Source organism: Aotus nancymaae, unplaced genomic scaffold (genome assembly GCF_030222135.1).
Source record: "Aotus nancymaae isolate 86718 unplaced genomic scaffold, 86718_ANA_hifiasm-v0.15.2.pri h1tg000002l, whole genome shotgun sequence".
In the NCBI taxonomy this organism is placed as follows: domain Eukaryota; kingdom Metazoa; phylum Chordata; class Mammalia; order Primates; family Aotidae; genus Aotus; species Aotus nancymaae.
Genome location: NW_026988413.1, coordinates 52,402,280 through 52,427,091, shown reverse-complemented (window position 1 = coordinate 52,427,091; position 24,812 = coordinate 52,402,280). Strand labels below are relative to the sequence as shown.

The following is a 24,812-nucleotide window of genomic DNA, read 5'->3' as shown; positions in this document are numbered from 1 at the left end:
GGGAGCCTGGGGGAAGGCGACTGTCCCCAGAGTGGCAGCTGCCGATGTGCCCACCGGGGCAGGAGTCCACTTACCGCAGTGAGACTGGAAGACCTGTGGCTTGACGACCTGGTTGCAGGCACTGCACACCACGAGATAGAAGTCGTCATGTGCTGGGTAATGGCCAAATAAGTGCATATCTGTGGGGGAAATGAAAACAGTGTTTTTTGAAACAGCAATTAAGTCTCAGAAGGTGTACAGTTTCCTCTTGGAATTTCTTCAAGGACAGTTTTTCAAGCACAACACTTGGCAAGGCAATAATCTTTACTAAAGGGAACTTGGTTTGTCAGAAGGCATCTCCCCACCTCTCAGAGAAGCAATTGGCTCAGAGAATCCCTCCTCATTTCTCCCCTGGAAATGGACTGCAGCTGCTGCTGATCAGTACGTGCTGTTGAGGGGCTCTGAGTCACGTGCTTTGGGATTCACCCTGTCCTGAGAGAACCCACACACATGTTAACTGGGACTCACTGAGGCTCTATTTATCTCAGCATCGGGGGGAACTCCCCCAAACCCATTCCTGCATAAGTAGGGGTCCCTCAGGGAAGTGAGAGTGTGTCTGGCTGGGGACAGAAGGAGGACTCATTTGGCCTCGGCAGTGGCTGGGTTTCCCCATCACCCGAGGGACATGCCACGGCTGAAGGAGTCCGCTGAACAAGTGGCTAAACAAGTGGCTCGTCTGCTGCCATTGTGACCCATTATTCATTTGGTAAGTATTTACTGAGCGCCTGCATGTGCCAGGCACTGTGCTAGGTGCTGGGGAAAACTGGGGAACAAGAATGGGTTCTCTGCTCTCCAGGAGCTTAAGGTAGCAGAAGAGAGAAACATTAGGCAGACCACCAAGGTGTCATCGTTGCCTGCAGCTGTGTTAGGGGCTATGGCAGAGATGCACGGGGTCCCCTGGGAGTGTGCGGCAGGTGGCCCTAGTATGAGACAGTAGAGAATGCTTCCCTGAGGAGGGGCAGGCCATCTGAGACTCCGGGATGAGTAGAGTTTAGAGAAGCAAAGGGCAGGGGAAGGCAGAAAGTTCGAAGCTGAAGCCAAGGAAGGAGGTTCTGTGCATAGAGGGAGGCTTGGGGCCTCTTGGCTGGAACAGCACAGGGGAAACGGGAAGGGTGAGGTTGGCCAGGCCCAGGTGAGGGTTCTGACTCTGACTTTAAGAATACTGGGAAGTAATAGAGCTTTTTGAGCAAAGAAGTGGCATGATCAGGTGTGTCCTGTTAAAAGATCAGTTACATGGCAGTATCTCCGAGATGATGAACACATAGGTGCACGGATGTTCACAGCAGCATTGCTCAGAACAGCCAAAAAGTGGAAATAACCGAAACACCCACCAGCTGACGAGTGGATAAACAAAATACCACAGAACACTGTCCAGCCACTGAAAGGAGAAGTACCGATCCCAGCTACAATGTGGATGAACCTAGACAATATTAGGCTAAATGAAAAGAGGCAGACACAAAGGTTGCATATTGAATGACCCCATTTAGATAAAATGTCCAGAGTTTCTTTTTGGGTCAATGAAAATGTTCTAAGATTATGGATAGTGAAGAGGGTCACACCACTCTGAGAACAGACTAAAACCCACTGAACTGTATACTTTAAATGGTGAACTGTAGGGTATGTGAGTTATAGCTCAGCTGGGTGTAGTAATCCCAGCACTTGGGAGGCAGGAGGATCACTTGAACCCAGGAGTTCAAGACCAGCCTGGGAAACAAAGTGAGACCCCATCTCTATGAAAAATGTACAAAAAGCAGCCGGGTGAGGTGGCTTGTGCCTGTGGTCCCAGGTACTCGGAGGGCTAAGGCAGGAGAGTTGCTTGAGTCCAGGAGATCAAGGCTGCAGTGAGCTACAATCATACCATTGCACTCCAGCTTGGGCAACAGAGTGAGACCCTGTCCAAAAATCAAAATCAAAATAAAATTATCTATCTGACAAGAAAAAGGCCAGTTATGAGAAACCCACAGTCACATCTGTGTACCACTGGGTAGAGACGGGTTCTGGCAGACACCTCCGCCCTGCCTCCTCTTAGCTGACTGGCTTTGAGAGCGCAGCCATAAACACCAGCAGGGGTGACGGGGGAATTAAATCTCCTCTGGTTGAGAACCCCCCACCAAGCCTTCCTTTGCTACACCCAACCTGTGACTTTAATGAAACTCCCCAACATGATGGTTCCCCCAAGTGCGATCCTAGGCCAGAGGAGGGGAAGGTTCAAACCCAACAAACGCCTGGGAGGCCTCCAGGCTCTGTGCTCCCAGAGCAGCCCTGCTGCTTCAAGGGAAATGGAACCTGCAGGTTTATCACAGGCAAGGGGTGAGGCCCCTACTCGCCCTGGGGGAAGCCTGTGACTGAAAGAGTGGACCAGACCTGGCTGGGGGCAGGCGACTCACACCGTAGTGGCCTCCCCAGGTTTTCAGGTGCCCTCAATTGGCCTCGGCAGTGGCTGGGTTTCCCCATCACCCGAGGGACATGCCACGGCTGAAGGAGTCCGCTGAACAAGCGGCTAAACAAGTGGCTCGTCTGCTGCCGTCATGACCCATTATCCACTGGGTATTTACTGAGGCTCCTGAATAGCTGGGACCACAGGCACAAGCCACCTCACCTGGCTGCTTTTTGTACATTTTTCATAGAGATGGGGTCTCACGTTGTTTCCCAGGCTGGTCTTGAACTCCTGGGCTCAAGTGATCCTCCTGGCTCCCAAGTGCTGGGATTACACACCCAGCTGAGATATAATTCACATACCCTACAGTTCACCATTCAAAGTATACAGGCTGCTTGCCTCACAGAAGGTGACCAGGACGCAGGCCCAACTGTATTTTAAAGGGCGTGGCCTGTCATCCCCCTCATCTCTCGCCACTGCCACTTCCAAGACTGGCACACACTGTGTGCTGGGAGGTGCTGGAGGGGAGCGTTATTAGTCAGGGCCTGGTAGGCGGGAGGCCTGTGGGAAGAGAGGCTGAGACGAGCCCAATACTGGGTCCAAGCAACACTCTGTGGGCAGGCAGGACCCTCACACAGAGCCACAGAGCCATGGAGACCACCCTTCTTGGGCCTTAACTGTTGACACAACTCTAGTTTTGTTTTTAATTTACAGGTTGTTTATTTTTGTAGCACATATTCATTTTTTTAAATAAAATAAAAGGGATCCAAGTTCTCTGAAAATACATTTGGAAAAATACAGAAAATACAGAAGACATTAAAGAAAAATACCATTACCAGCAAACTTGACTAACACTCTATGTCTCATTTCGACTTAAAGTCACGTTTTATATCCAGGAACAGGTAAAACCGGGAGCTGGTGACGGCTATAACTTACTTATTTATTTATTTATAAATAAATTACTTATTTATTCAATAAGCATTTATTTGGCTGCCTGACATCCTTTCTGCAACAAGTCAAGCTATGAAGGAATCAAAGGTGATCATTAAAAATAATTAAAAAAAAAAACAACCCAACCAAGCATTAACAAAAATTTCTTGAACATCTACTCTTGTGTCAGAAACTGCCAAGTGCTGGGAGGTTGAGACTCGACACTGGAGTGGGTGGGGAATTTGTTCCTGCACCTTTCTCTTACATGCTGGGTGACCTGTGGGGGCCTGTCAGGCTGCCAGACGCCTCATTCTTCCATATTCCTCCAGAGCCCTGCAGAGCCCATCCCATCTCCCCTACCCCCACCCCTACACTCGTCTGTTACATCAGTGAGTGGAAGGTAAAGGTTCGGCTCCTTAGACACTGTGGCCACCTGAGCGTGTTCCCCTCCAGGCCTCTCACTCACTGAGACTTTTCCTAGTTTCCCTCCAGGGCAGCGTCAGCCTCAACCTCCTATGTGTCTGCTCTGAGCATGTCTCCCGTGGAAAGTGACAGGGCTGCGAGTCTGCTTGATTACTCCTCAGTGAGTCAACCTTAGGATCTCCTCTACAGGCTGCCCAGGTCCTGAGGGCCCTGCTGACAGGGAGCAAATACAGGCAGCTGGCTCCCAGGAAACCCACCACTTCACGTGGCTAGGCGTTCACAGGCAGTGTGCTGTTTCATTAGAGCAATGTGGACTGGGGGACAAAGCGGGAGGGAGAGCAGGGGTCGAGGAGAACTAACGCCAGGCATAATGATAGGGACTCTGCTAACTAATTCTTTTTTGCGCTCTCTCTCTCTCTCTCTCTCTCTCTCTCTTAATTTACCCTCAAGCAAAACATTCAGTGCACAGTTAAAACAGTGGTGAGCCGAAGTGGGCTGGTGCCAGCTTGTGAGAGCCAAGCATGCATGTCCCTTCTCAATTTCATGTTCAGTGTCGTCATGGCGGTGGCTTGAAATCAGCCATGGTGGAAGTATTTACACCAAGGAAATGGGCAAAGACTACAAATCAGGCTTTTTGTTTTTCTTTTGTTAAATATTTACTGGTGCGGCCGGGCACGGTGGCTCAAGCCTATAATCCCAGCACTTTGGGAGGCCGAGGCAGGTGGATCACGAGGTCAAGAGATCGAGACCATCCTGGTCAACATGGTGAAACCCCATCTCTACTAATACAAAAAATTAGCTGGGCATGGTGGCACATGCCTGTAATTCCAGCTACTCAGGAGGCTGAGGCAGGAGAATTGCCTGAACCCAGGAGGCGGAGGTTGCGGTGAGCTGAGATCGCGCCATTGCACTCCAGCCTGGGTAACAAGAGCGAAACTCCGTCTCAAAAAAAAAAAAAAAAAAAAAAAATATTTACTGGTGCACCACTGGAAAAACATGGGCAAAAAAGGGAAGAGTGAAACCACCTGTAATGCCACCACCTGGTGATAAGCACTGTTGACATGTTAATATATATCTCTGCAGATTTGTGATGTGACAACATCATCTTAGTTCATCTTCATAATGAACCTTGGAAGTTGTCAACATTGCCACTTTCCATGCAAGAGAAGGACAGTAAAGTAATTTGCTTGCAATCCCATGGCAGTGATTTGTAAAAAATAGGATGAGATTCCTGGATACTCTGACTCTAAAGCCACTTCTCCTTTCTCAGCAAAATGCTGCTTACATAGAACAACATCCCATTTCACAGATGAGAAAACCAGTTTAGAAGGGTTTCCTGGGTGACTAACAGGCTGTCCTGAGGCTCTGAAGGGGCTGTTGGCCTGGGTACTGGCCTGGGGTCAGAAGGTGAGGTTGGGAGCACAGGGCTCATTGCTTAGCCCTTCCTAGGCTGAGTGTCCTCATCTCTGAAAAGAGCTAACAGTCTTTGTCTCATCTCACGGGGTTGCTGTGATGGCTCCTAAACACTGCTTGGCCTTGTACCTTTTTCCAGGAGGGACTCAGGAAAGAGTGTGGAGAAAGCTTTCATTATTAACTCTCTTATTTTAAAAAATTCACTAGTTCCCTTGGAGCAAGGACTCTCCCCTATGACATGCCACAGCAGACCTAGGAAGGTTGATCCCTCTGACTGCAGAACTTCATGTGTGTGTATGTGCACATGTGTACACATGTGGGCAGAGGAAGGCTGAGAGCCCCTGGGAGGCTTCTCTAGGCTGTGGCTGAATGCCAAGAAAACATGTGCCCAATGAAGATGGGACTCTCTCCAGTTCCAAACACAATGCGTGTCCAGTTCCAAACACAATGCGCAACCATTTCCCAAAGAGACAAAGCCAAACCTGACTGCTTTCCCCTTTTTTTCCCCCACAAATGGATCAACTTTGGATTAGATAGAGTGGTAGCACTGCCATGGCAATATCGCAGAGTGATCTGGTCAGCCCCTGGCCTGATCACAGGCAGGGAGGAGTCAACTCCACCAACTCAGTTTTTCAGATGAGAAAACAGAGGTACATTTGCTTTTGGATTAGTATTTTTAGTTTTGACCCCAACCTACTACAGACATGTATTCACCCATCCATCTATCCATCTTTCCATCTACCCACTCACCCCATCCATCCATCCATCTATCCATCATCTATCATTGAAACATGTAGACTACACTCTGATATTTTCTGTTCTGTTCTATTCATTTCTTTTTGTCTTACTCTATTCTATTTCATTTAAAAATGCTCATTCAGCTCCCTAAATTAATTTCAGGATCCTTTAATGGGTTACAACTCAAAGTTTGAAAAACATTCTTCAAGGCAATGCAGTTAGAGGCTGAGCAGAGTCTGAGAGTTAAATTGGGATTTAAAGTGGTCTGAGCTGGTACTCAGTGGTCATCCAAGAGCCTGAAGCCAGTAACGGAATCATTCGTGCCAATTATATGCTGCAGCCAGCTAGTACCAGCTCATAGGCGCTTTGTGCAATTCTCCCCAACTCTGCATTCAGTGATGCCATGTTGGTAGCTTGAATCAGCCAAGGTGGGAGTATTTACATGATGGAAGTCAGCATCCACTACAAACAGGACTTCTTCCCTCGGAGAGGTGTTTGTGAAAACATTTACCAGCATTTCACTGACTAGTGCCCCTTCCGGCATCACTCTTTCCTGGCTCGATTTCTCCAGCTATAAAATGGAGAAAATTATATTCATCATCTACCATACTGGGATGCAGACAGGTTTTTATGAACAGAAATGGAAATCATTATACTGATTTAAAATTATGGTTACAGCACCAATTATTAACCTAAGAACTTATGCCCAACACAGCCAGGTAAACAAGTTGATCACTTCCTGTGTCAAATGAGCACATAGAGGCTATAAACCCTCATGGGTGGGGCGGGGGATGTGAAATTAGGTTACTGGAGTTCTTTCCAATGTCTATCAACTTAATATTGACTCATTAAAGATTATTCAGGAGATTACTCACAGGTCAGGCTTGTAGCATTAAACCTACACTGATTATAAATTTATCACACTCTTCTCACTGCCTCTGTTCTGAGCAAGCAGCCTTTCACTCCCCTTACTGAACTTCTGGTACAATTCCCATTCATGGCAGAGTCCATCACATTTACGTTATCAACTTAGTCTGGCACTCCTCCTGCTTCCCAATGGCACTGAGGTTCTCCCAGGCCTCTGTCCGTGCTCACAGCCTTCCTCCCCCTGAAATCTGCCTCCCACGTCCCCAGATGGCAGAGGAGGGAGGGATAAGAGCTCAGGTGTGATATAAGGAGACACAAAGTTTGGGACGATAGAATGGTTCCTACAAAGGTAAAGTAATAACTGACTTCCCAGTGTAGTTGGTAAACTGCTTCTGAAGTCAACACTGAAAAGGAAACTGGCAGCATGGGAGCAGAATTTTATTCAAGATAAACAGTCTTCTAGGGAGAACACTTTTGACAAGCAAAGTCATGTGTTTATAAACTTTATATCCAATATTCACTTTTGAAAATGGTTACAGTTAAGGAAAAGACAGGGTGACATCTCCAATTCTCTATTTATACAGGACTTGTTTCTAAGACAGGAAGACAGCTGCTTTTGTGGATTCAGGATCAAGCTAGATGCTGCGCGCCTTTGAATTTACCCCTGGATACCTTCCAAGGCTCGAGACTTTGACATTATGAAGCAACAACTGGTGAGAGCTCAAATGATGAAAATCTTAAGAGAGCCTAAGTAAGGCTTGATTCCTTCCTTATGCAAGCAGGAATTCCAGGTGAAGCACCAGGTGTACAGAGAAGCTGCAAGAAGCAGACGCGGCTTTGAAGGCAGTCGGAGAGCCGACTCGCAAACAGTGATATCTGCGCTCGCCACAGAGAATCCCGCAGTGGGAAAAAAGAAGACAGCAGAACAGACGACCTTACATTCCAGTTTCTTGGAAAAAATAACAAAGCTCCTGAAAACGGCCTTAGATTTCAGGGTTGTGAAACCACCTTAGTCGCTAAAGGAATTACAAAATCGTCAAGATGGCATATGCTATAATGCTATAGCTGTTAACATAATTTTATATAATTTAAAAATTATGCTTTTCATTTTAACTTACTCTAAAAGGTATTGTAATGAAAAAAAATTGGGGCTGTATTTGTGTTAAATACACCAAGCCCTTTCCAGGAAGTAGATGGGAGCTCTGCTCACTGGGAGGTAACTGGACCCACAGATCTTGGTAAGACCTATGGAAGTGACAAACCTATGACAATGGCCAGAGGACCAGGTGCCACTGAACTTCCTTGGAAAACTACCAAAAAGCTGTGCTGGTGGCTGACAGTGGTTTTAATCGGTGGGCTTCCACTTACATGAACACAGATGCGCCAAACTGCTGAGAAGAACAGCAACCGTGGTTCAAGGACACGTGATTACTCCAAGCAGATTCAAATCAGGACACAGAATGGCTAGCCCTAAGAGTCTTCCTTTCCCCTAATGATCTTTATGCACTCATTATACTGTATTTATTATTTTTTCTTTTTGCTAGCAGTTTTCAGTTGCATTTTAATCAATTACACTGCATGGAAAGCTTAAGACAATATACAAAAATGTTTCTCCTCTGCTATGACAGAATGACTATATTTGTTCCCCAACTCTCAAATCTCCTTGAATGCATTGAAAAAAACAAGTTGGGGTCTGAAAATGACCTCAGACCTGACATCTCCCACTTTCCCAGCAAAATGTTGAGCTCCCCTCTAGGAACATGTGATCACTTTCTGTTTCTCAGATCTCTGGAAACCAAGGGCTCAACTGTGAGAGATTCAAAATCAGTGAAATTTGCAAAAGGAAAATGAAAGAAGGGAACTAGAAAAGCAAGCAGCAGCGGTCAGCTCTCCAGCATCAAGGCGAGTGAGCGGGCGGGTGTGTGCAGGCAGCAGGAGCAAAGCTTTTCTTCTTTTGCAAACCAATGGCTAAAATGGATCCTGGCTTCTTCTTGCCAGGGCTAGGCTGAAAGGCATCCCCTCCCCTGGCTGGAGCCCAGAGCTGGGCCTGGTAGCAGGTAGGCGCTGAGAAACACAAGGGTCAGGTGGAAGCTTCTTGAGAAACATACGGGGCAGGTGGAAGCAGGCTGCATGAACAGGATGTCCCTCCTGACCCTGACCCCAACCACCCAACAAAACACGACCACACGAGACAGTCTCAGCCCTACTTCCTCAGGAGAAGGACCTTTAAAGACCAGTATTCGGGCACAATGACTCACGCCTGTAATCCCAGCACTTTGGAAGGTCAAGGAGGGAGGATCACCTGAGGTCAGGAGTTTGAGACCAGCCTGGCCAACAAGGTGAAATCTCGTCTCTACTAAAAACACAAAAACATTAGCTGGGCGTGGTGGCAGGCACCTGTAATCCCAACTGCTCAGGAGGCTGAGGCAAGAGCATCGCTTGAACCTGGGAGTCAAAGGTTACAGTGAGCCGAGACTGCGCATTGTACTCCAGCCTGGGTGACAAAGTGGGACTCCATCTAAAAAAACAAAAAACTGGCATTCAAGGTGTATCGAGGCCAAGGGGCTGTGCTGGGTCCCCAGAATGCTCCCTTAGGCCTCAGGTCTTGCTCAGAGTTTAGAAAAAAAACTATGAGAGATGGGCCTTAAAAATGCAGTGCCAGTAGGCCGAGGCACGGTGGCTCACATATGTAATCCCAGCACTTTCGGAGGCCAAGGTAGGCAGATTACGAGGTCAGGAGATCGAGACCATCCTGATTAACACAGTGAAACTCCGTCGCTACTAAAAATACAAAAAATTAGCTGGGCGTGGTGGTGGGTGCCTGTAATCCCAGCTACTCGGGAGCCTGAGGCAGGAGAATCTCTTGAACCCAGGAGGCGGAGGCGGCAGTGAGCAGAGATTGTGCCATTGCACTCCTGCCTGGGTGACAGAGCAAGAATCCGTCTCAAAAAAACAAAAAAACAATGCAGTGCCTGTTTGTTGGGCCCTAGAGCCCTAGAAGCCCAAGTTCAAATCTGGCATTTCACGTTACAGTCCTTTCTAAGCCTGTGTTTCCACACTTGGAATTAGATGACTTATTTGTGAAGGGGCTGGCACACAGAAGGGATGTAATAAATAGAACATGTTATTATCCATGGCGCCTTCTCATCTCTCCCACTCACCTGGCCCCTCCCCAGGGAAGCCTCCCTTTCCCCTCCTGGTGCCCTCCCTCAGCAAAGCGATGGCAGCTTTCCTAAGGCTGTCATGAAGTGGCTGGTTTATGTCTCTGACTTTCACCAGACCAGAATCTTCTGGAAGACAGGAATTGTGACTTATCGCCCTTCCTATCTCCATAGCCAAACAGTCTGGCACGTGGTAGCTGCTTAATCAATGGTAATATGTTAACTAGGCTGAAGTTCCCAAGAAGTTGATTTATTTTCCATGCTCGTTCATTTTCTCTTCCCTCGAAAGGGGAAGCAGTAAATGATAATAAATTGCCCTAATATCCATGCTGCTATCTAAGATTACGAGGTCAATAATTGTCTCTATTTATTCACTCTTTGAGCCCCTTGGAAGATAAGTACTAAGGGGATCTAAGGCATGCTGCAGGTGAGCCATCAGTGGAGAAGCGGTTTATTCCCGTGCCCATCACACCAGGCGCATGAAAGCTGCTCTTTCCCCACACCCCATGGCAAACACAGCTACTCTGCATCCCCATCCTCAGCAACGCCCTCTTCAGAGCCAGGGTTTGGGATGGGTGTGGGTGTTTTTTGGATGCTCTCTCTAGGCCCATTTTCTACTTCCTGACTTTGGGCGGCCCTTGACATTGAGACCATGTGGGATCCTAGGCCTGGAAGATCTAGGCTTCTCCCACCCCTTCCTGTCCCAGCTCTGCACGTCTGACACTGGGCCAGCATGCAGGAGAGTAACTGAGGGCACACTGTGGCAATCTGGGCCCAACGTGGCAGAGATCTCACTGATTGGCTGAACAGGGATGACCTTGGTAGCCAAGAGGATAACTGTGCAAAGGGCTTCCCATGGCCTATGCCTGCTTTAGGCTCATGTATATCTTCATCTTCCCCACCCTAACACAGTTCTGTTCACAGTAGGTGCTAAGTAGAAGTCTTACTTGAAGATCTCCTCGTCGGCAACTGAATTCAGCCTTCTCTCTGACACTTAAGTAGACTTTGGAATCAAAAAAAAGGCTACCTGGAGGTACACTCAAGAACCTGATATCCACCATACTGCTTCCTGAGATCCACATCCTGAGAGTCTTTTCTTCTATTTGGATGAAAAAAGATAGGAATCCCACGCAAAGAAATGGGGAGAATGATTAGTTGTCTGTGGGAGCCAAAACCCTGTACTGAGGGCTCTCACAGTTCTGCTAAGACTAGAACAAGGATGAGAAAAGCAGTTCTCACTAGTCTTCTGCTACTGTTTAGAGATTTAATTTAGAAATGGACTGAAAGGCCTCAGGAGGGGCCAGGCAGCAGCATCTATCTAGCACAGAGAGAGATGCACCACCTGTCCCAACACAGCATCCTGAGAGACTTCTCGGATGACACGTGGCAGGGCTACACTGGAAGCAGAGTCTATAAAGAAGCCCTCCTGCGGTCCCTCACACATGCAGGAAGTGTGACATTTGTAAAGGCACAAGGAGAGGCCTTTGCCAGTGAGACTGCATCACAGCAGGCCTCAGCCATCAAGCTATTACTACAAATGTCATGCAGAACATGTGATGGAGACCACGAGAAAATGCTCACTCCAGAAAATTCCCCCATCATTTTACACACACCAACCCCCGCTCAGTAGTGAGGGATGTTATATCAGCGCTCTGCTTGCAGACTCAGGGATGAAGGAGAGACGCACTGCTCGGAATCCATAAGACCAGAGTCCAGGAATGACAGGTGATCCCACGGCTGATGGTCTCCATGGGTCCTATTGGCCATGGTGGGCTCCTATTCAGAGGTTCCAGGGCGATAGACCTTGATCCTGTGGCACTTGTTAGCCTCTCCTTGAGGAAAGCAGAAGTTGGCTCTGGCTGTGATTGATCTCTAACTGGCAAAGAAACTGCAACATTTTTTTTCCTATGGAAGGCCTTTAGTCAAGGCTATGGGAGCCCCACAAGCCTCTCAAGATTACAATAATTGCTCAAACGATGCTGCCAGAGCTCAGAGGTAAATGTGCCATTTGGCTCCACTGAGGTCAGTGTCCACTTGGCAGAGCCAGAAAACAGTGGAAAGGAAGTGTGTAATGTCCCTGGGAATCAGTGTTCAAAGCACTCCAGCCACCAGGACAGCCAGACTACAGGAAGCTGCTGACACATATCCCAAGGCATTCTCCTAGGAATGGGGGTGCTTACAAAGGGAGCCAGAGCCACTCCAGTTGGACTGGCTACCGACCGCACCAATGCTGCCGAGGGACAGAAATACACCTTTGCTCTGAGAGAACAGAAAGGAGCACGGGGCATTTCAGCACATCTGGGCCCCTCAAGCAAATCACATGTGCCTGGAAGCCCACTTTGAAGGTGCTGGGGCTTAAAGCACAAAGGCCCAGGAATTAAAACTCCCCCATAGAAAGGCTACAAAAAGCTGTTTTAAGGTAATGGAAAATAAGATCGATCAGCTGGAGGAGAAAAATCACAATGTCCTTAATCACAAGTCAAGCATGAAACTAGTTATGGGCCAAAGAAAAAAGGGAGATTGCTGGCAACATTCATCAAGCCATATAATCGGGCCCCAATCCCTGGGTTCCCAGCTTCAGTTTCCACCAAATCCTCTCTCACTGTTGCCCATCCCCCACTCCTCCCTCCATACTCGTTGAAATACTGCATATTCTTCCAGGTCCCACTTGGTGTTACCTCCTTCAGGGAGCCTTCTTCACTTCCTGCTGAGACAACAAACGCTTTCTCTGCATTTGCACGCTCCTCTGCATCTTAGCGCTGCACTTAGCCCACTCTGCCTGGTGTTTAAAGATAGTGGTGGATACGGCTGTCTTCCCCATTCATACACTGTTTTATATACAGACTCAGACATTTATCAGTCAAGAGTGAAGACTGCCAGAAACGTGCTCAAATGCTTAAAAAAGCAGCAATGAATCAAAGCTGCCTTAGACTAAAGAACCACACAGGAAACTTAGTTGGGCAGCTGTGGGGTAGTGGAATGAGCAACAAATTCCTGCTCTGCCTCCAGCTGGTTGTGCAACACAGGGCAAGCCACAGAACATCTCTGGATCTCCCTTTCCTCTTCCAGCAAACAGTAAGCCTTACCTTCCCTGTAAGGTTGCTGCTAGGATTAAATGAGATAACGTATGCCAGTGATAGCATCTTATAGGTACTCAATTAAATGTTCATGAAATTTAACTGAATTTTAGCCTGAATTAGCTAAGTAAAAAGCCAAAGACCCTCAAAGGAATACTATTTTACAGAGGCAGCCCAGTATCATGCTTAGAATGCAGGTTCTGGAGTCAGATGGCCTGAACTTGAATTCTAGCACCACCTGCTTGGGAAATTTCTCTGGGCCTTGGTTTCCTCATCTGCAAAATGGGGAGGTAATAATAGGGTAGTTGTCAGAATAAGATGGGGTAACACATGTCTGATGTCTGATACTTGGGATGATCTCAATACATATTATAGTTTAGAATCAGATTTTGCATGGTAGGACTTAAAAAAACACAGAGCAAAACAGTTAGTATGAAGTTTCATTGGAGAAAAACAGTTAGTATGAAGAATAAAATCACCGTTAAAAGTCACCAGACCTTGAACTTCCAGACCTCTAAGCCACAGGGTGAGCAAACAGTAGATGAGGGCTTCTCAAAGTGTGAATACTACCTGCAACTTTCTTGACAGTTACAGATGACTGGATCCCAGCTCAGATAGAGGAAATCAGATTCTCTGGGGTGTGTAGTCGAGTAGGATGCATTTTAAATAAGCTCCTTAAGGGATCTGATAACTCCTAAACTTGACCAATCTTTGTCCTATTATGACTACTATTAAAGTGGAGACACCCACTGACACATCCCAGTATTAATCTGGTAACATGGAAGTTCTTGCTAGTGAGAAGATTCCGTTAGCTAAGGGGAAAGGGCGTTCTGTACCTGTAGGGGTACTGAGGGTGCCAGCCGTTTGCCCCTCGGAGGCACCTCTACTTGTGAGCTCTTTGGACATATGAATTGGAGGCTCAAGAGCTCAGTGGTGTGCTGGAGCCGACTAGAACTGCTCATGACAGCCAATTGTGCACGCCTCTTTCCAACTCCATCTTTAGAGACATCACATTGGTAGTTTGAAATTGGCACAGTGGGAGTAGTTACACCTTGAAAATTGGCAAACACTACAAATCAAGGCTTTTATATTTCTTCAGAGTGGCAGTATATTGGCACACTTCTGGTTCTCATCCATGATAAAATTCGGTGTGGGAACCCAAACTCTGGAATGTGGCCCATGGCATTATATTTTGGTCTGGGGAAGGTTTGGGGCCACTTAAAGCCTGGTGTCTGAAAACCCTCCTAAGATGCTAGTGATGTTCTAGCATTTTAATTTGCAGAGCTTGGCTCAAGAGAAACCCTCCTTTGTGCTCTGTGGTCATACCCTAAACCCCAGCACTGGGCCAACCATCTAGCAAATTGCAGTCTTGATACCCAAGTGGAATGAGTCAAGGCATGGGCGCTTCAGGGCCAATCCTTCACCACCACTAGAAAAGCAATCCTGTTCTCTAGAGGGCTGCCCGGCAGCCTCCGTACCTCAGGAAACTGATCTATAAGATGTGGACGGGGCAGAGGTTCTACAATCAATCTCTCATCTCCAGGTTCAGAGGCAAGCATCTAGCTAAGCATCAGCCCCCACTCCCCAGCCTGCTGTTCAGATACCCCCAGCTGCCTTTTAAAAGGTCACCTATAAGAAGCCGTAAGCCCTGCAGTTGTCCCTGTTTCAGCAGATTCCACTGGGGAAACACAGACCTTTCCTTTGAATTCCTCCACTCACCAGTCAGGTGAGTCAGGGAAAATTAAATCCAATTTCCCAGTAAATCCTACTATGCTCTGGAAGGACACGGTTTGAGAAAATCTATTTTTGTGCTTTTATTTACTTAAGGTCTGCACGCCCGAGGAAGATTTTTCATAGCGCCATCAAACTGCCTCTCGCTTACCAGGAAAAAGATCCCACCTTTCTGTAACACCAGCAGCCCAGCCACAGAGTCCAGAGGAACTGAAGCTCCGGGCCCTTAATTCCCAGCGGCAGAAGGCTCCCTTCACAGCAGCCTGGGGCTTTCTCCTTCCTGGGCTGTCCAGGGCTCACACAGTTTTGTTTTCCTCGTTTAAATGCAGTTTCTGATTCAGAGGCATGACCTGTCTCTGTGAGGTTTATGCCTGTGATTCCAGCAGCCCACAGTGTAAACTGCTGGGGTCAGGGCTGGCTATCTCTGGATGGTCCCATCTTTCTAGAAGGGTCAAATGCCCAGATGAGAAGACAAAACCCCTTCAATCTACTCAGGAGCTGGAGTTGTCTGTATTGGTGAACTTAGACTTTGTCCCACGTCTACTTTTTTTTTTTTTTTTTTGAGATGGAGTTTCGCTCTTTTTGCCCAGGCTGGAGTGCAATGGTGTGATCTTGGTTCACCGCAACCTCCGCCTCCTGAGTTCAAACGTTTCTCCTGCCTCAGCCTCCCCAGTAGCTGAGATTATAGGCATGCACCACCAGTCTGGGCTAATTTTGTATTTTTTAGTAGAGAGGGAGTTTCTCCATGTTGGTCTGGCTGGTCTTGAACTCCAGACCTCAGGTGATCCACCCGCCTTGGCCTCCCAAAGGGCTGGGATTACAGGTGTGAACCACCACGCCCGGCCTTCCCACATCTACTTTCTACCTCTGTGTCAAAAACATCAGCCAGCCAACTTCAACTTATGCTCTTAACAGGACTCGGTGCAACACACGGGCTTCACTCTCCACCTGCCTGGCAGTGGTGGGTTGTAGAGTGGCCCCTCTATCGCCATGGGTGCCCAGGGAGGGCAGTGGGCAGAGGAAGAGGGCATCCATGGATCCATACCACAGACCTCTGAAAGAAATGGCCAAGGGCCCTTCTTCTCTGCCCTAGTTCCTTCTCAGCTCCCCTGGGAATGTGGCCTGCTGGGACCCCGTGAGTCAGTGCTACCTGCTGGCCTCACCCTGATATCCAGGATCCTATCTGGTAAAGGGACACTGCCAGCCCTGGCTGTTGAGAAGGTGGCAGGACTTCAGCAGTATCCTCGGTGATCTGGGCCTTTATCACCAACTTTTCAAGGCACGAGACCTCCCTGGGGCCCTCAGAGCACCCTCCACCTCTGCTGGTGAGATAAGGCAGTGGGATAGGTTAGTGGGTTCATACCTAACTGTGCACTGGAATCCTTCAGGAGCTCGTAGGGGACAGATGCCTGGGTTCCAGCCACCCTGACTGAACTGGAAATTCTGGATATGCATCCACTGCAAGAATCTGCATTTTGGAATCTGCACAAAGCTTTCCAGGTAACTTTGATGTAGCTGTTCAGCCTGGCACTGGCCTAGACTCCCCTCAAGGATACCTTCCCATAGGAATAGTCTATGATTTCTTCTATTTCCACCCAGTTATGAACTGGGATAAAGAAGGTTAGGGGTGAGAATCATGTGCTTGATTTGCCTCTCCAGTGATCAGAGATGGGACCATAATACTGTCCCCTCTCTGAGGCAGCTAAGTGGCCCAGGAAGGAATCATCCACAGGAAAGGGACCAAGAACTGTGTTCAGTAGGGTTTGTGCCCCTGCCCCTCACCTGACTCTCAGTGGGCAGGACTTCTACCAGCCTTGGCCAGAGAGAGAGAAATGGGCATCCCTTAGCCAGGGTGCCTCTGCCTGGCCATGCTCCAGAGGCTAGAAGCGGGGGCCCAGCATCCTTTCCTCGCCTTGGAGCAGTCTTCCTGGATGCCTGGTCAGGTCCCTCAGGCTGTCTTCCCAGAAAAGCCCTTCGAGACAGGTGACAGCCAAGCTGAGACCAAATCAAACCAGGAAAGCAAGCCTTAAACTCTGATATGAGAGAGGAAGGGTCTAGCTGTCTTGCCTGATTAAGAAGGGACTCCTTGGCTGGGCACGGTGGCTCATGCCTGTAATCCCAGCACTTTGGGAGGCCAAGGCGGGTGGATCATGAGGTCAGGAGTTTCAGACCAGCCTGACCAACATGGTGAAACCCTGTCTTTACTAAAATTACAAAAATTAGCCGAGTGTGGTGACATGTGCCTATAATCCCAGATACTCAGGAGGCTGAGGCAGGAGAACAGCTTGAACCCGGGAGGCAGAGGTTGCAGTGAGCCGAGATCGTGCCACTACACTCCAGCCTAGTTGACAGAGCAAGACTCCAACTCAAAAAAAAAGAAGGGACTCCTGAGCCTGGCTGTCCCAGACGTGTGTATAGGTGAAGAGCCAGCATAACCCACCCTGCCCCAAGATAAGAACATGCGCTGTGTCACAAGAAGGAAGCTCTTGTTGGAGACGAGTGGAAACATCTTAGGGAAATTAGCCCCTCATTCCAACTAACAAGGAAGGGGAAGCGTTTCAGGGGTAGCCCTAGAAATCAATTTGCATGCTTTCCACAAAAACTTGTCCTATGCGTTAGGTGCTGGCCTGGGGCTAGTCTATAACAGAACCTGAAGCAGAAGATTTATTGAAAAAATAATATTATTGAAAAAACATCAATCACAGCAGCCGGCATTTATTGAGTATTTACTCCACGTTAGGTACTGTGCTAAGTGCTGTTATGGATTGTTTCATTTAATCCTCACAGTAGCCCTGCAGGGGTGACATTAGCTCCATTTTATAGATAAGGAAATAGAAGCTCAAAGAGGTTAAGCTATTGGCTCCCAGTCTTACAGTCTGGGAATGGTGGAGCCAAAATCTGAACTCAAGTCTGCTGAATCTTAACTCTTAAGACATTGTGCCTTTTTAAAGAGGAGGGCAGCTGGGAGAAAGGGAGACAAGCAGGCAGGGAAGTGACAAGAACTCCGAGGTCCGTTATGAATAAACACCCGTGGCGTAGCATTTACCAAATGTCCAAGAACCAATCAAGAACAGAAGCTCTGTGTACAATGAGCATCCGCTAGGACGACAACACACACTTAAAACAATGAAACAAGCCGGACAGCAGAGCGAACTGATTAATAAAGGGCTAGCCTGAGCCAGACGGTCAGAGAATGGGATGGTATAAAGTGACATGATTAAACAGGCAGAAAGGGCAAAGCGTAATCGAGGAGGGAGCCATGAGCTCTGGCTAAGGTGCCAAGGGCTTTCTCCATAAGAGGCCTTCCTGGGGGCAGGCGAGAGCTTGCCAGGGGCCCTAGTGCTATGGGGTGGGAAGGAAAACGCCAGCTGCTCCAGGGCTTGGTAAGCTGGATATGCAGGAAGTTCGGGGGCTGGCAGCTGGTGGCGCCTGTGCCAACGGGGAACTTCGGTGATTCAGTGTGGGAAACAGGAGGCTGCCGGTCTCACCTACTGCCCTCATCCCCTCACTCATTCATTCATTCATCCAACACTTATTTATTGTCATTGACTATATGCCAGACACTGGGGTACTGAGAAATGAATGAGATGATTTATGCCCTCAAGGAGCTCACAGATCATTAAAGGAGACAGGCTGAGACTCACAAGCCCACAGTACACTTGGCAAGAGATAAACAGGACGCGTGCATGGCTCACGCTGCGGCAGAGGGCAGGGAGAGCTTCACCAGGATGACCCCAGAGTCAGTTCCTGACAGATGAGCACAAGCTTCCAGGCAGTCGCGGGGAGGGGGAGGAGTAGCCCAGGTCGCGGGAACAGCAGGAGCAAACGCAGCGCAGTGCTGCCCCGGTGAGGGGGCCACAGGTGGGTGAATATAGCAGGGAATGAGGATGCTGGGGGGAAGGGCAGGTGATGAGGCCAGAGAGGCGTGAGGCAGGGTTTTACCATGTGCTCAAGAGTATGAGAGAGAGAATGCAGAGAGCAGTGATCAGGTGTTTGTTTTGGAAGCAATGCTGAACTTGCTGGACCAAGCCTGGAGGTGAGGGAGTTGCTGCAGGGTCTGGGGGGAGTGGCTGCAGGGACAGAGAGGACACAGGACCCAGGAGACATTTATTTGGAACTGACCACTGTGGGAAATGACTGAGAGCTTTCTGGTTTGGTTTACCGAGAAGAGGGGAAGACAGATCGGAATGCAGGTTATATGGTGCTGGAGACTGAACTGGGTCCCCCCTACTCGGATTCATGTGTTCATGTGCTGAGGCCCTAGTACCCAGTGAGGTGGTATCAGGAGATGGGGCCTTTGGGGAATGATGAGGTTTACATGAGGACCTGAAAGTGGAGCTCTGTGGTGGGACCGGTGCCTCTGTAAGGAGAGGAAGAGACACCAGGGCTCTCTCTGCCCAGTGAGCACCCGTCCACTTACCATGCTGGCACCCTGATCGTGGGTGTCAGCCTCCAAAACTGTGAGAAATAAATCTCTGTTGTTTAAGCCACGCAGGCTCTGGTACTTTCTTATGGCAGCCTGAGCAGACTGAGGACATATGGGGAAGAGAGCTTTGTTTTGCAGCCTACTGAGTGTGAGAAACTGATCTGTAGTCCAAGAGGCAAGCTGGGGCCAGAGAGACAGAGTGGGGACATCATGAGCAGGCGGGAGCCGAGCTGGGGTTGTGCTGGACTCTCTCTGTGAAACGGTGTTGTCTGACAACAGGGTGAAGGCCAGAATTTGGGGAACACCAATAAATAACAAGAAGATGAGAGGAGGGAAGGGGCCAGTGAAGGAAGCTGAGCAGAACACTCGCAGAGGTAGGAGGCGAGTCACGAGGAAGCGTCCGGGAAGACCCAGCAACAGAGTCAAAGGCACAGAGAAGCCACGGTGGAAGCACGAGGAGTGAAAGTTCTGGGGAAAGATAGGGCGTGGAAGTCAACGGGCAGTTGCTGTGGGGGATGTACAATCAAGAAAGGGTGACTTGTTTCCATTTTAAACAACAAATACGTGAATAGGCTTTTAGTCTGCCAGAAGCCAGAGAGCCTTCTGTGATCTTCACCTGGCCTCCCGGGCCAGGGCACACCGCTGTCCAAGGGCCCAGCCAAGCTTTCTGTGCATGAATGGCCACCTGTTGCCCCAGGCGTTGGCACTGCCCAACTTCCCAGCATAGCTGCCCTTCCGCTGCCCAACCACCATGCCAGCTACACTGGGTGCCGACCACATGCCACGCACCCTGCTACACAAACATCAGTGAGTGTCCCGAAGAACCTTGGAGGGAGGCTGGACCAGACCCAGCCTGAGGTGAAGAACCCAGGCTTCAGAGAAGTCAGGTCACCTGCCCGGCGCCACACTGCTGGTAAGTGCGGTGCAGAATTTTAACACTGTGTGTCAAACTCCACTGTGCTTCCCTGCCTCAAAAGAGCCTTTCATTTCTTCCTTGAAAGAGCCACCCCACACTGACACAAACCCAATCAGGGCGAGAACAGGACGCACCTTCTGACGCGGCGCTCCTGGGTAGACCGCTGTGGGAATGGCTCCCCAATTGTTTACACCTTCCTATCTTCACACCCTGGGGTGCTCCCTCTCACATTGCTTCTGGGCTGTCACGTGACTTGCTTCGGCCAACAATCATCAGCAAATGTGACAGACACTTATAAAACACTTGTGCTTTGGGTTTGTGTGCCCTCTTATTCTCTTTGGAACCCTCAAGTGGAAAGCCCGGGCTGGTCTGCAGCAGTATGGGCGGACCACAAGGACTGCAAGTGAGCTGTTCCTGCCAGACCTCTCCAGACCAAGCAGTCTCCCAACCACTACACAGGCGAGGCAGGGTCCCTTTGACCATCCAGCCGAGGCCCCAGATAACCCACGGGATCATGGTAAGTGATGTTTCCCGTCTTAAGCCATCAAGCTTTGGGGTGGTTTGTCGCACAGCAAAAGCTAACTGATACAAATCCTAAAAGAAGGCCCGAGCTAGCATCCCCTTCCGGTTCTGAAGCACTGGAGGAGAATTCTTGGATCTCTAGTGTCCGCAGAGCCTTTCTGCAATGTCAGAACCACCCAAGAATACAACACTGTATTGTTGGCCTGGAGGGTCACTGTGCTCCTAAAGGGAGCGAGAAAAGGAAGAGACCTTTACATACCTTCTCTCTGGGACACACACGGGCCTGCAGGCAGCCCTGATGGGTGCCAGGTTACTTAGGGACAAGGTGACAGTGGCATGCTTTTGCCATATTATCCCCAGCTGAGTGTTTATCCAATGATGAGAAAGGAAGGAGATCATTCCTCCAGTGAGCTCTACTGCAAAGGCTCCGAGGCAGCATTTCATCAAAGGGTGCTGGCGAGCGCTGGGGACACGGCAAGACCCAGCAACCTCCAGCTCCACTCAGCAGGGAGCTTGCTGCTTCCGTTGCCAGAGAGGTGGAAAAATGAATGAGCACTCAGGAAAGTCAACCTGATCAGCGGCGCTTTGATAAGATGACAGAATTGCTCCCTCCTCCAGTCCAAACCCACTCTCTGTGGTGAACTATTATGGGAAGGAAGCATCAACTAATTAGAAGCATCTCTGGGACATGAGAAAAATCAGCACCTAAAATGCCTGAGCAGAGAGAATTCCTTGTTAAGAAGAGAAAAAACAAAACAACAAACTGCTAGGATGTCACTTTGCCCAAGCATATTTATAAAGGGAGGAGATAAGAATTAATTGGGACAGGAGCTCCTACCCAAGCGACATAAAAGACACACTTATTTTTGCTGCTTTTACAGACCAAGTGCCCCTTCCAGGTGGGAAGAGATCCCTGGCACCACCCACCATTTTGAAAAATGACTTTTAGTCTTTGCTAGTTCTAATGAAGCTTGAAATTAAGATGGTTCTTTTGTTTACTACCCCTGTTTGGGAAGCCCTAGCCACCCATCAATAACACCAATGTCTGGATTATTTATTTCTCGTTGCCCAACCTATGGGGCATAGAAGAGTTTTATGAAGCCAACATGTGAGGCCTTTCTCCCAAGAAAGCACGGACGCACCTCCCCATAGTGCAGAGCCGTTTATACCATGGTCCTTTCATAATCTGGATTTTGACAGAAAGGACTGATGCCTGACTTGGAACGGGGCAAGGAGCCCTAGAAGTCAGAGGCTTCATTCTTGTTACCCTCTTTCGTTTATAAGCTGAGAGCACTTGGGTAAGTCCCTTAACCCTGAGAAAATTCAATAAAACAAAGGGTTAGTGACTAATACATTACATCCTTTTAAAAAAACAAGTTGTGGTTTAAAAAGCCCCACATAACATGAGCTCTACCCTCTTAACAAATCTGTTGTTAACCATAAGCACACTGTTGTAAAGCCGCTCTCCAGAACTGACTCAGCCTGCACAACTGAAACTCCACACCCACTCAGCAGCAGCCCTGTTTCCTCCTTCCCCCAGCCCCTGCCACTCACCATTCTACACTCTGCTTCTGTGAGTCTGACTACCTTAGATACAACTGCCCGGTGGAATCAGGCAGTACTGGTCCTTTATGACTGGCCCATTTCATTTAGCGTAGTGTTCTCAAGACTCAAATATATATTCTTACAATAATATTGATATGGTACTCACTGTTTCCATGGTAAGTGGTTCCATATATTAACTTATTTAACCCTCACAGAAACCCTTTGAGGTAAGCTAGCATGATTATCTCCTTTTGATAGATGAGGAAACTGAGGCACAGGGAGATGAAGTGGTGAAGTGAGGTGCCTATGCTTACCTGCTGTGTAAGTGGATCCAGATTCCTTTTTTTTTTTTTTTCCCCAAGACAGGGTCTCACTCTGTTGCCCAGGCTGGAAGGCTGGAGTGTAGTTATGCTATCATCACTCACTGTAGTTTTGACCTGGGCTCAGGTGATCCTCTCAACTCAGCCTCCCAAGTAGCTGGGATGAAAGGCGCATGCCACCATGCCCAGCTAATTTTTAAATTTTTTTGTAGAGAGGAGGTCTCACTATATTGCCCAGGTTGGCCTCGAACTCCTGGACTCAACCGATCCTCCAGCCTTGGCCTCCCAAAGTGCTGGGATTACAAGTGTGAGCCACCACATCCAGCCCAGACTCCATTCTCTTGAACATAACATCATGTTCTTTTTGTACAGTTTAAAATTTCTATTTTAGCAAGTAGGCTCACAGAGATACTGAAGTCACTAAGGATGACAGCAAAAGATGGGGCAGGGAGAATAAATAAGATGTGGTGTCAGAGAGCTCTACCCTTGCATAGTTCATAGTGGTCTTTCACAACAGGAAGGGGATGGCCTTGGAGCCAGGGAGACCTGGGCCCAGTCCTGGCTCTACCTCTGCTCTAGGCACTTGGGAAACACCAGTGAGCAAAACCAAGATCCTTGCCTTGTAGAGTCATACTAGCAGGCAAGACAAACGACAAACAATAAATATTCTAGTATAGAAGGGGAAAAGTATCATGGAAAAAACACTGAAGCTGAGAAGGCTGGGTGGGGAGGCTGGCTGGAATTGTAAAAAGGGTGCCACTGAGAAGGTGATATTTCAGCAGACCAGAAGAAGGTAAGACAGTTGATTGTGAGGCTGGAGCACATCTAGGGGATGTGGTTCCGTGCAAAGGGAAGAGCTAGTGCAAAGGTCCAGAGAAGGGGTACTCCCAGACATATGAGGGAGAGCAAAGAGGCCAGCCTGTGTGCAGGAGCCAATGTGAGCCAGCGTAGACAGCCCTGAAGTCGGGGATGGCATGGGGGTGGCGGAAAGGCTGTGGCAATGACTCTGAGTGGCACGGGAAGCTGTGCTGGCTTTTGACCAGTGGAGTGACATGAACTGATACTTGGATTTTATGGTGATTTAGATGATGGTGGCTCAGATCAGGGCAGCAGAAGTGGAGGTGGTTTTGAACCTAGCCTGTTTCCTGGTGGACTAGATGTGGGTGGGAGAAAAAGATGGGAGTCAAGGATGATGCCAAGAGTTCTGTCCAAAGCAACTGGATGAATGAAGTGGCTGTCAGCTAACCTGGGAAGGCTGCAGATGAAGAAAGTTATGGGATCCCTGAAAAGACATGGGGAAGTCCTATATCCCGTACCTGTGAATGTGGCCTTATTTGGAAAGAGGGTCTCTGCAGAAGTGATCAAGATGAGGTTATTAGGCTGGGCCTTTATCCGATATCACTGGTGTCCTTATAAGATGAGGAGAAGAGACACAGACAGGCCTGGAGATGATGTGAAGGCGGACAGGGCGAACACTTCGTGATAAAGAAGGCAGAGCTGGGATTGACGCAGCTACAAGACACAGACAGCCAAGGATGGCCAGCCGCACCGGAAGCAAAGAAGAAGGTGTGCAACAGATTCTGTCCGGAACCTTCAGAGAGAGCGTGCAGCCCTGCCAACACCTTGACTTGGGACTTTCAGCCTCCAGAACTGAGAGAAAATAAATTTTTGTTATTTAAAGCTGCCAGTTTATGGTGCTTTGTTGTGGCAGCCCTAGCAAACTATGAAGGGGTAAGCTAACAGTTCAGTTTTCCACATGTTAAATGCTGGAGATGTCATGAAGGTGGTGGGACGTCTGAGTCCAGAGTTTGGGAAAGAGGCCCAGGCTGCTGACAGAAGTCTGGGACTCGTCTGCAAATAGAACGCACTTACAGCCATGGGGCTGGATGAGGGCAGAAAGGCATAAAGGTATATATGGGAAGAGAAGAGGGCCACGGACTGAGCCTGGGGCACTCCAAAGTTGAGACTCAGAGAAGTGGAAACTATCAAAGGAATCTGAGTTGGGGCAGCCCAGGAGGTAGGAGAAAAACCAAGAGTGCAGAGTCCTGGGGCATGCATTCCTCCCACGGCTCCCACGGCTCCCACGGCTCCCACGGCTCCCACGGTTCCCATGGCTCCTGGTGGGCCAAGGCCTTCCTGCTGACCTGCCTGCAGCCACCGCTCCTCTCCCCGTCACAGGCTAAGCCCCAGACAGCCCACTGAACATACCACCCTCAACTGCCCCCACCCCTTGTCTTTGGACAAATTGTCTCCTCTGCCAGCTGTCCCTTTCCCTCCTGTTTGCTGGGTCTCAGCCTAAGAGCTTCCCTGCCCTGTGAATGCTTTGG

The 24,812-nt window shown here is 48.8% G+C and overlaps 1 protein-coding gene across 11 annotated transcripts in view; it reads right to left on the bottom strand.

The window, feature by feature from the left end:
* ATXN7L1 (ataxin 7 like 1) overlaps positions 1-24,812 on the bottom strand; it is a 266,971-nt gene that overhangs the window by 178,160 nt on the left and 63,999 nt on the right. For all 11 annotated transcript variants that reach the window (XR_010341980.1, XR_010341989.1, XR_010341982.1 and 8 more), the window contains one exon: positions 75-179. Coding sequence is in view for 6 of the 11 variants with exons in the window: in XM_012456205.2 (XP_012311628.2) it covers positions 75-179 (105 nt within the window). In the remaining 5 variants the exon portion in view is untranslated. The remainder of the gene's footprint in view (positions 1-74; positions 180-24,812) is intronic.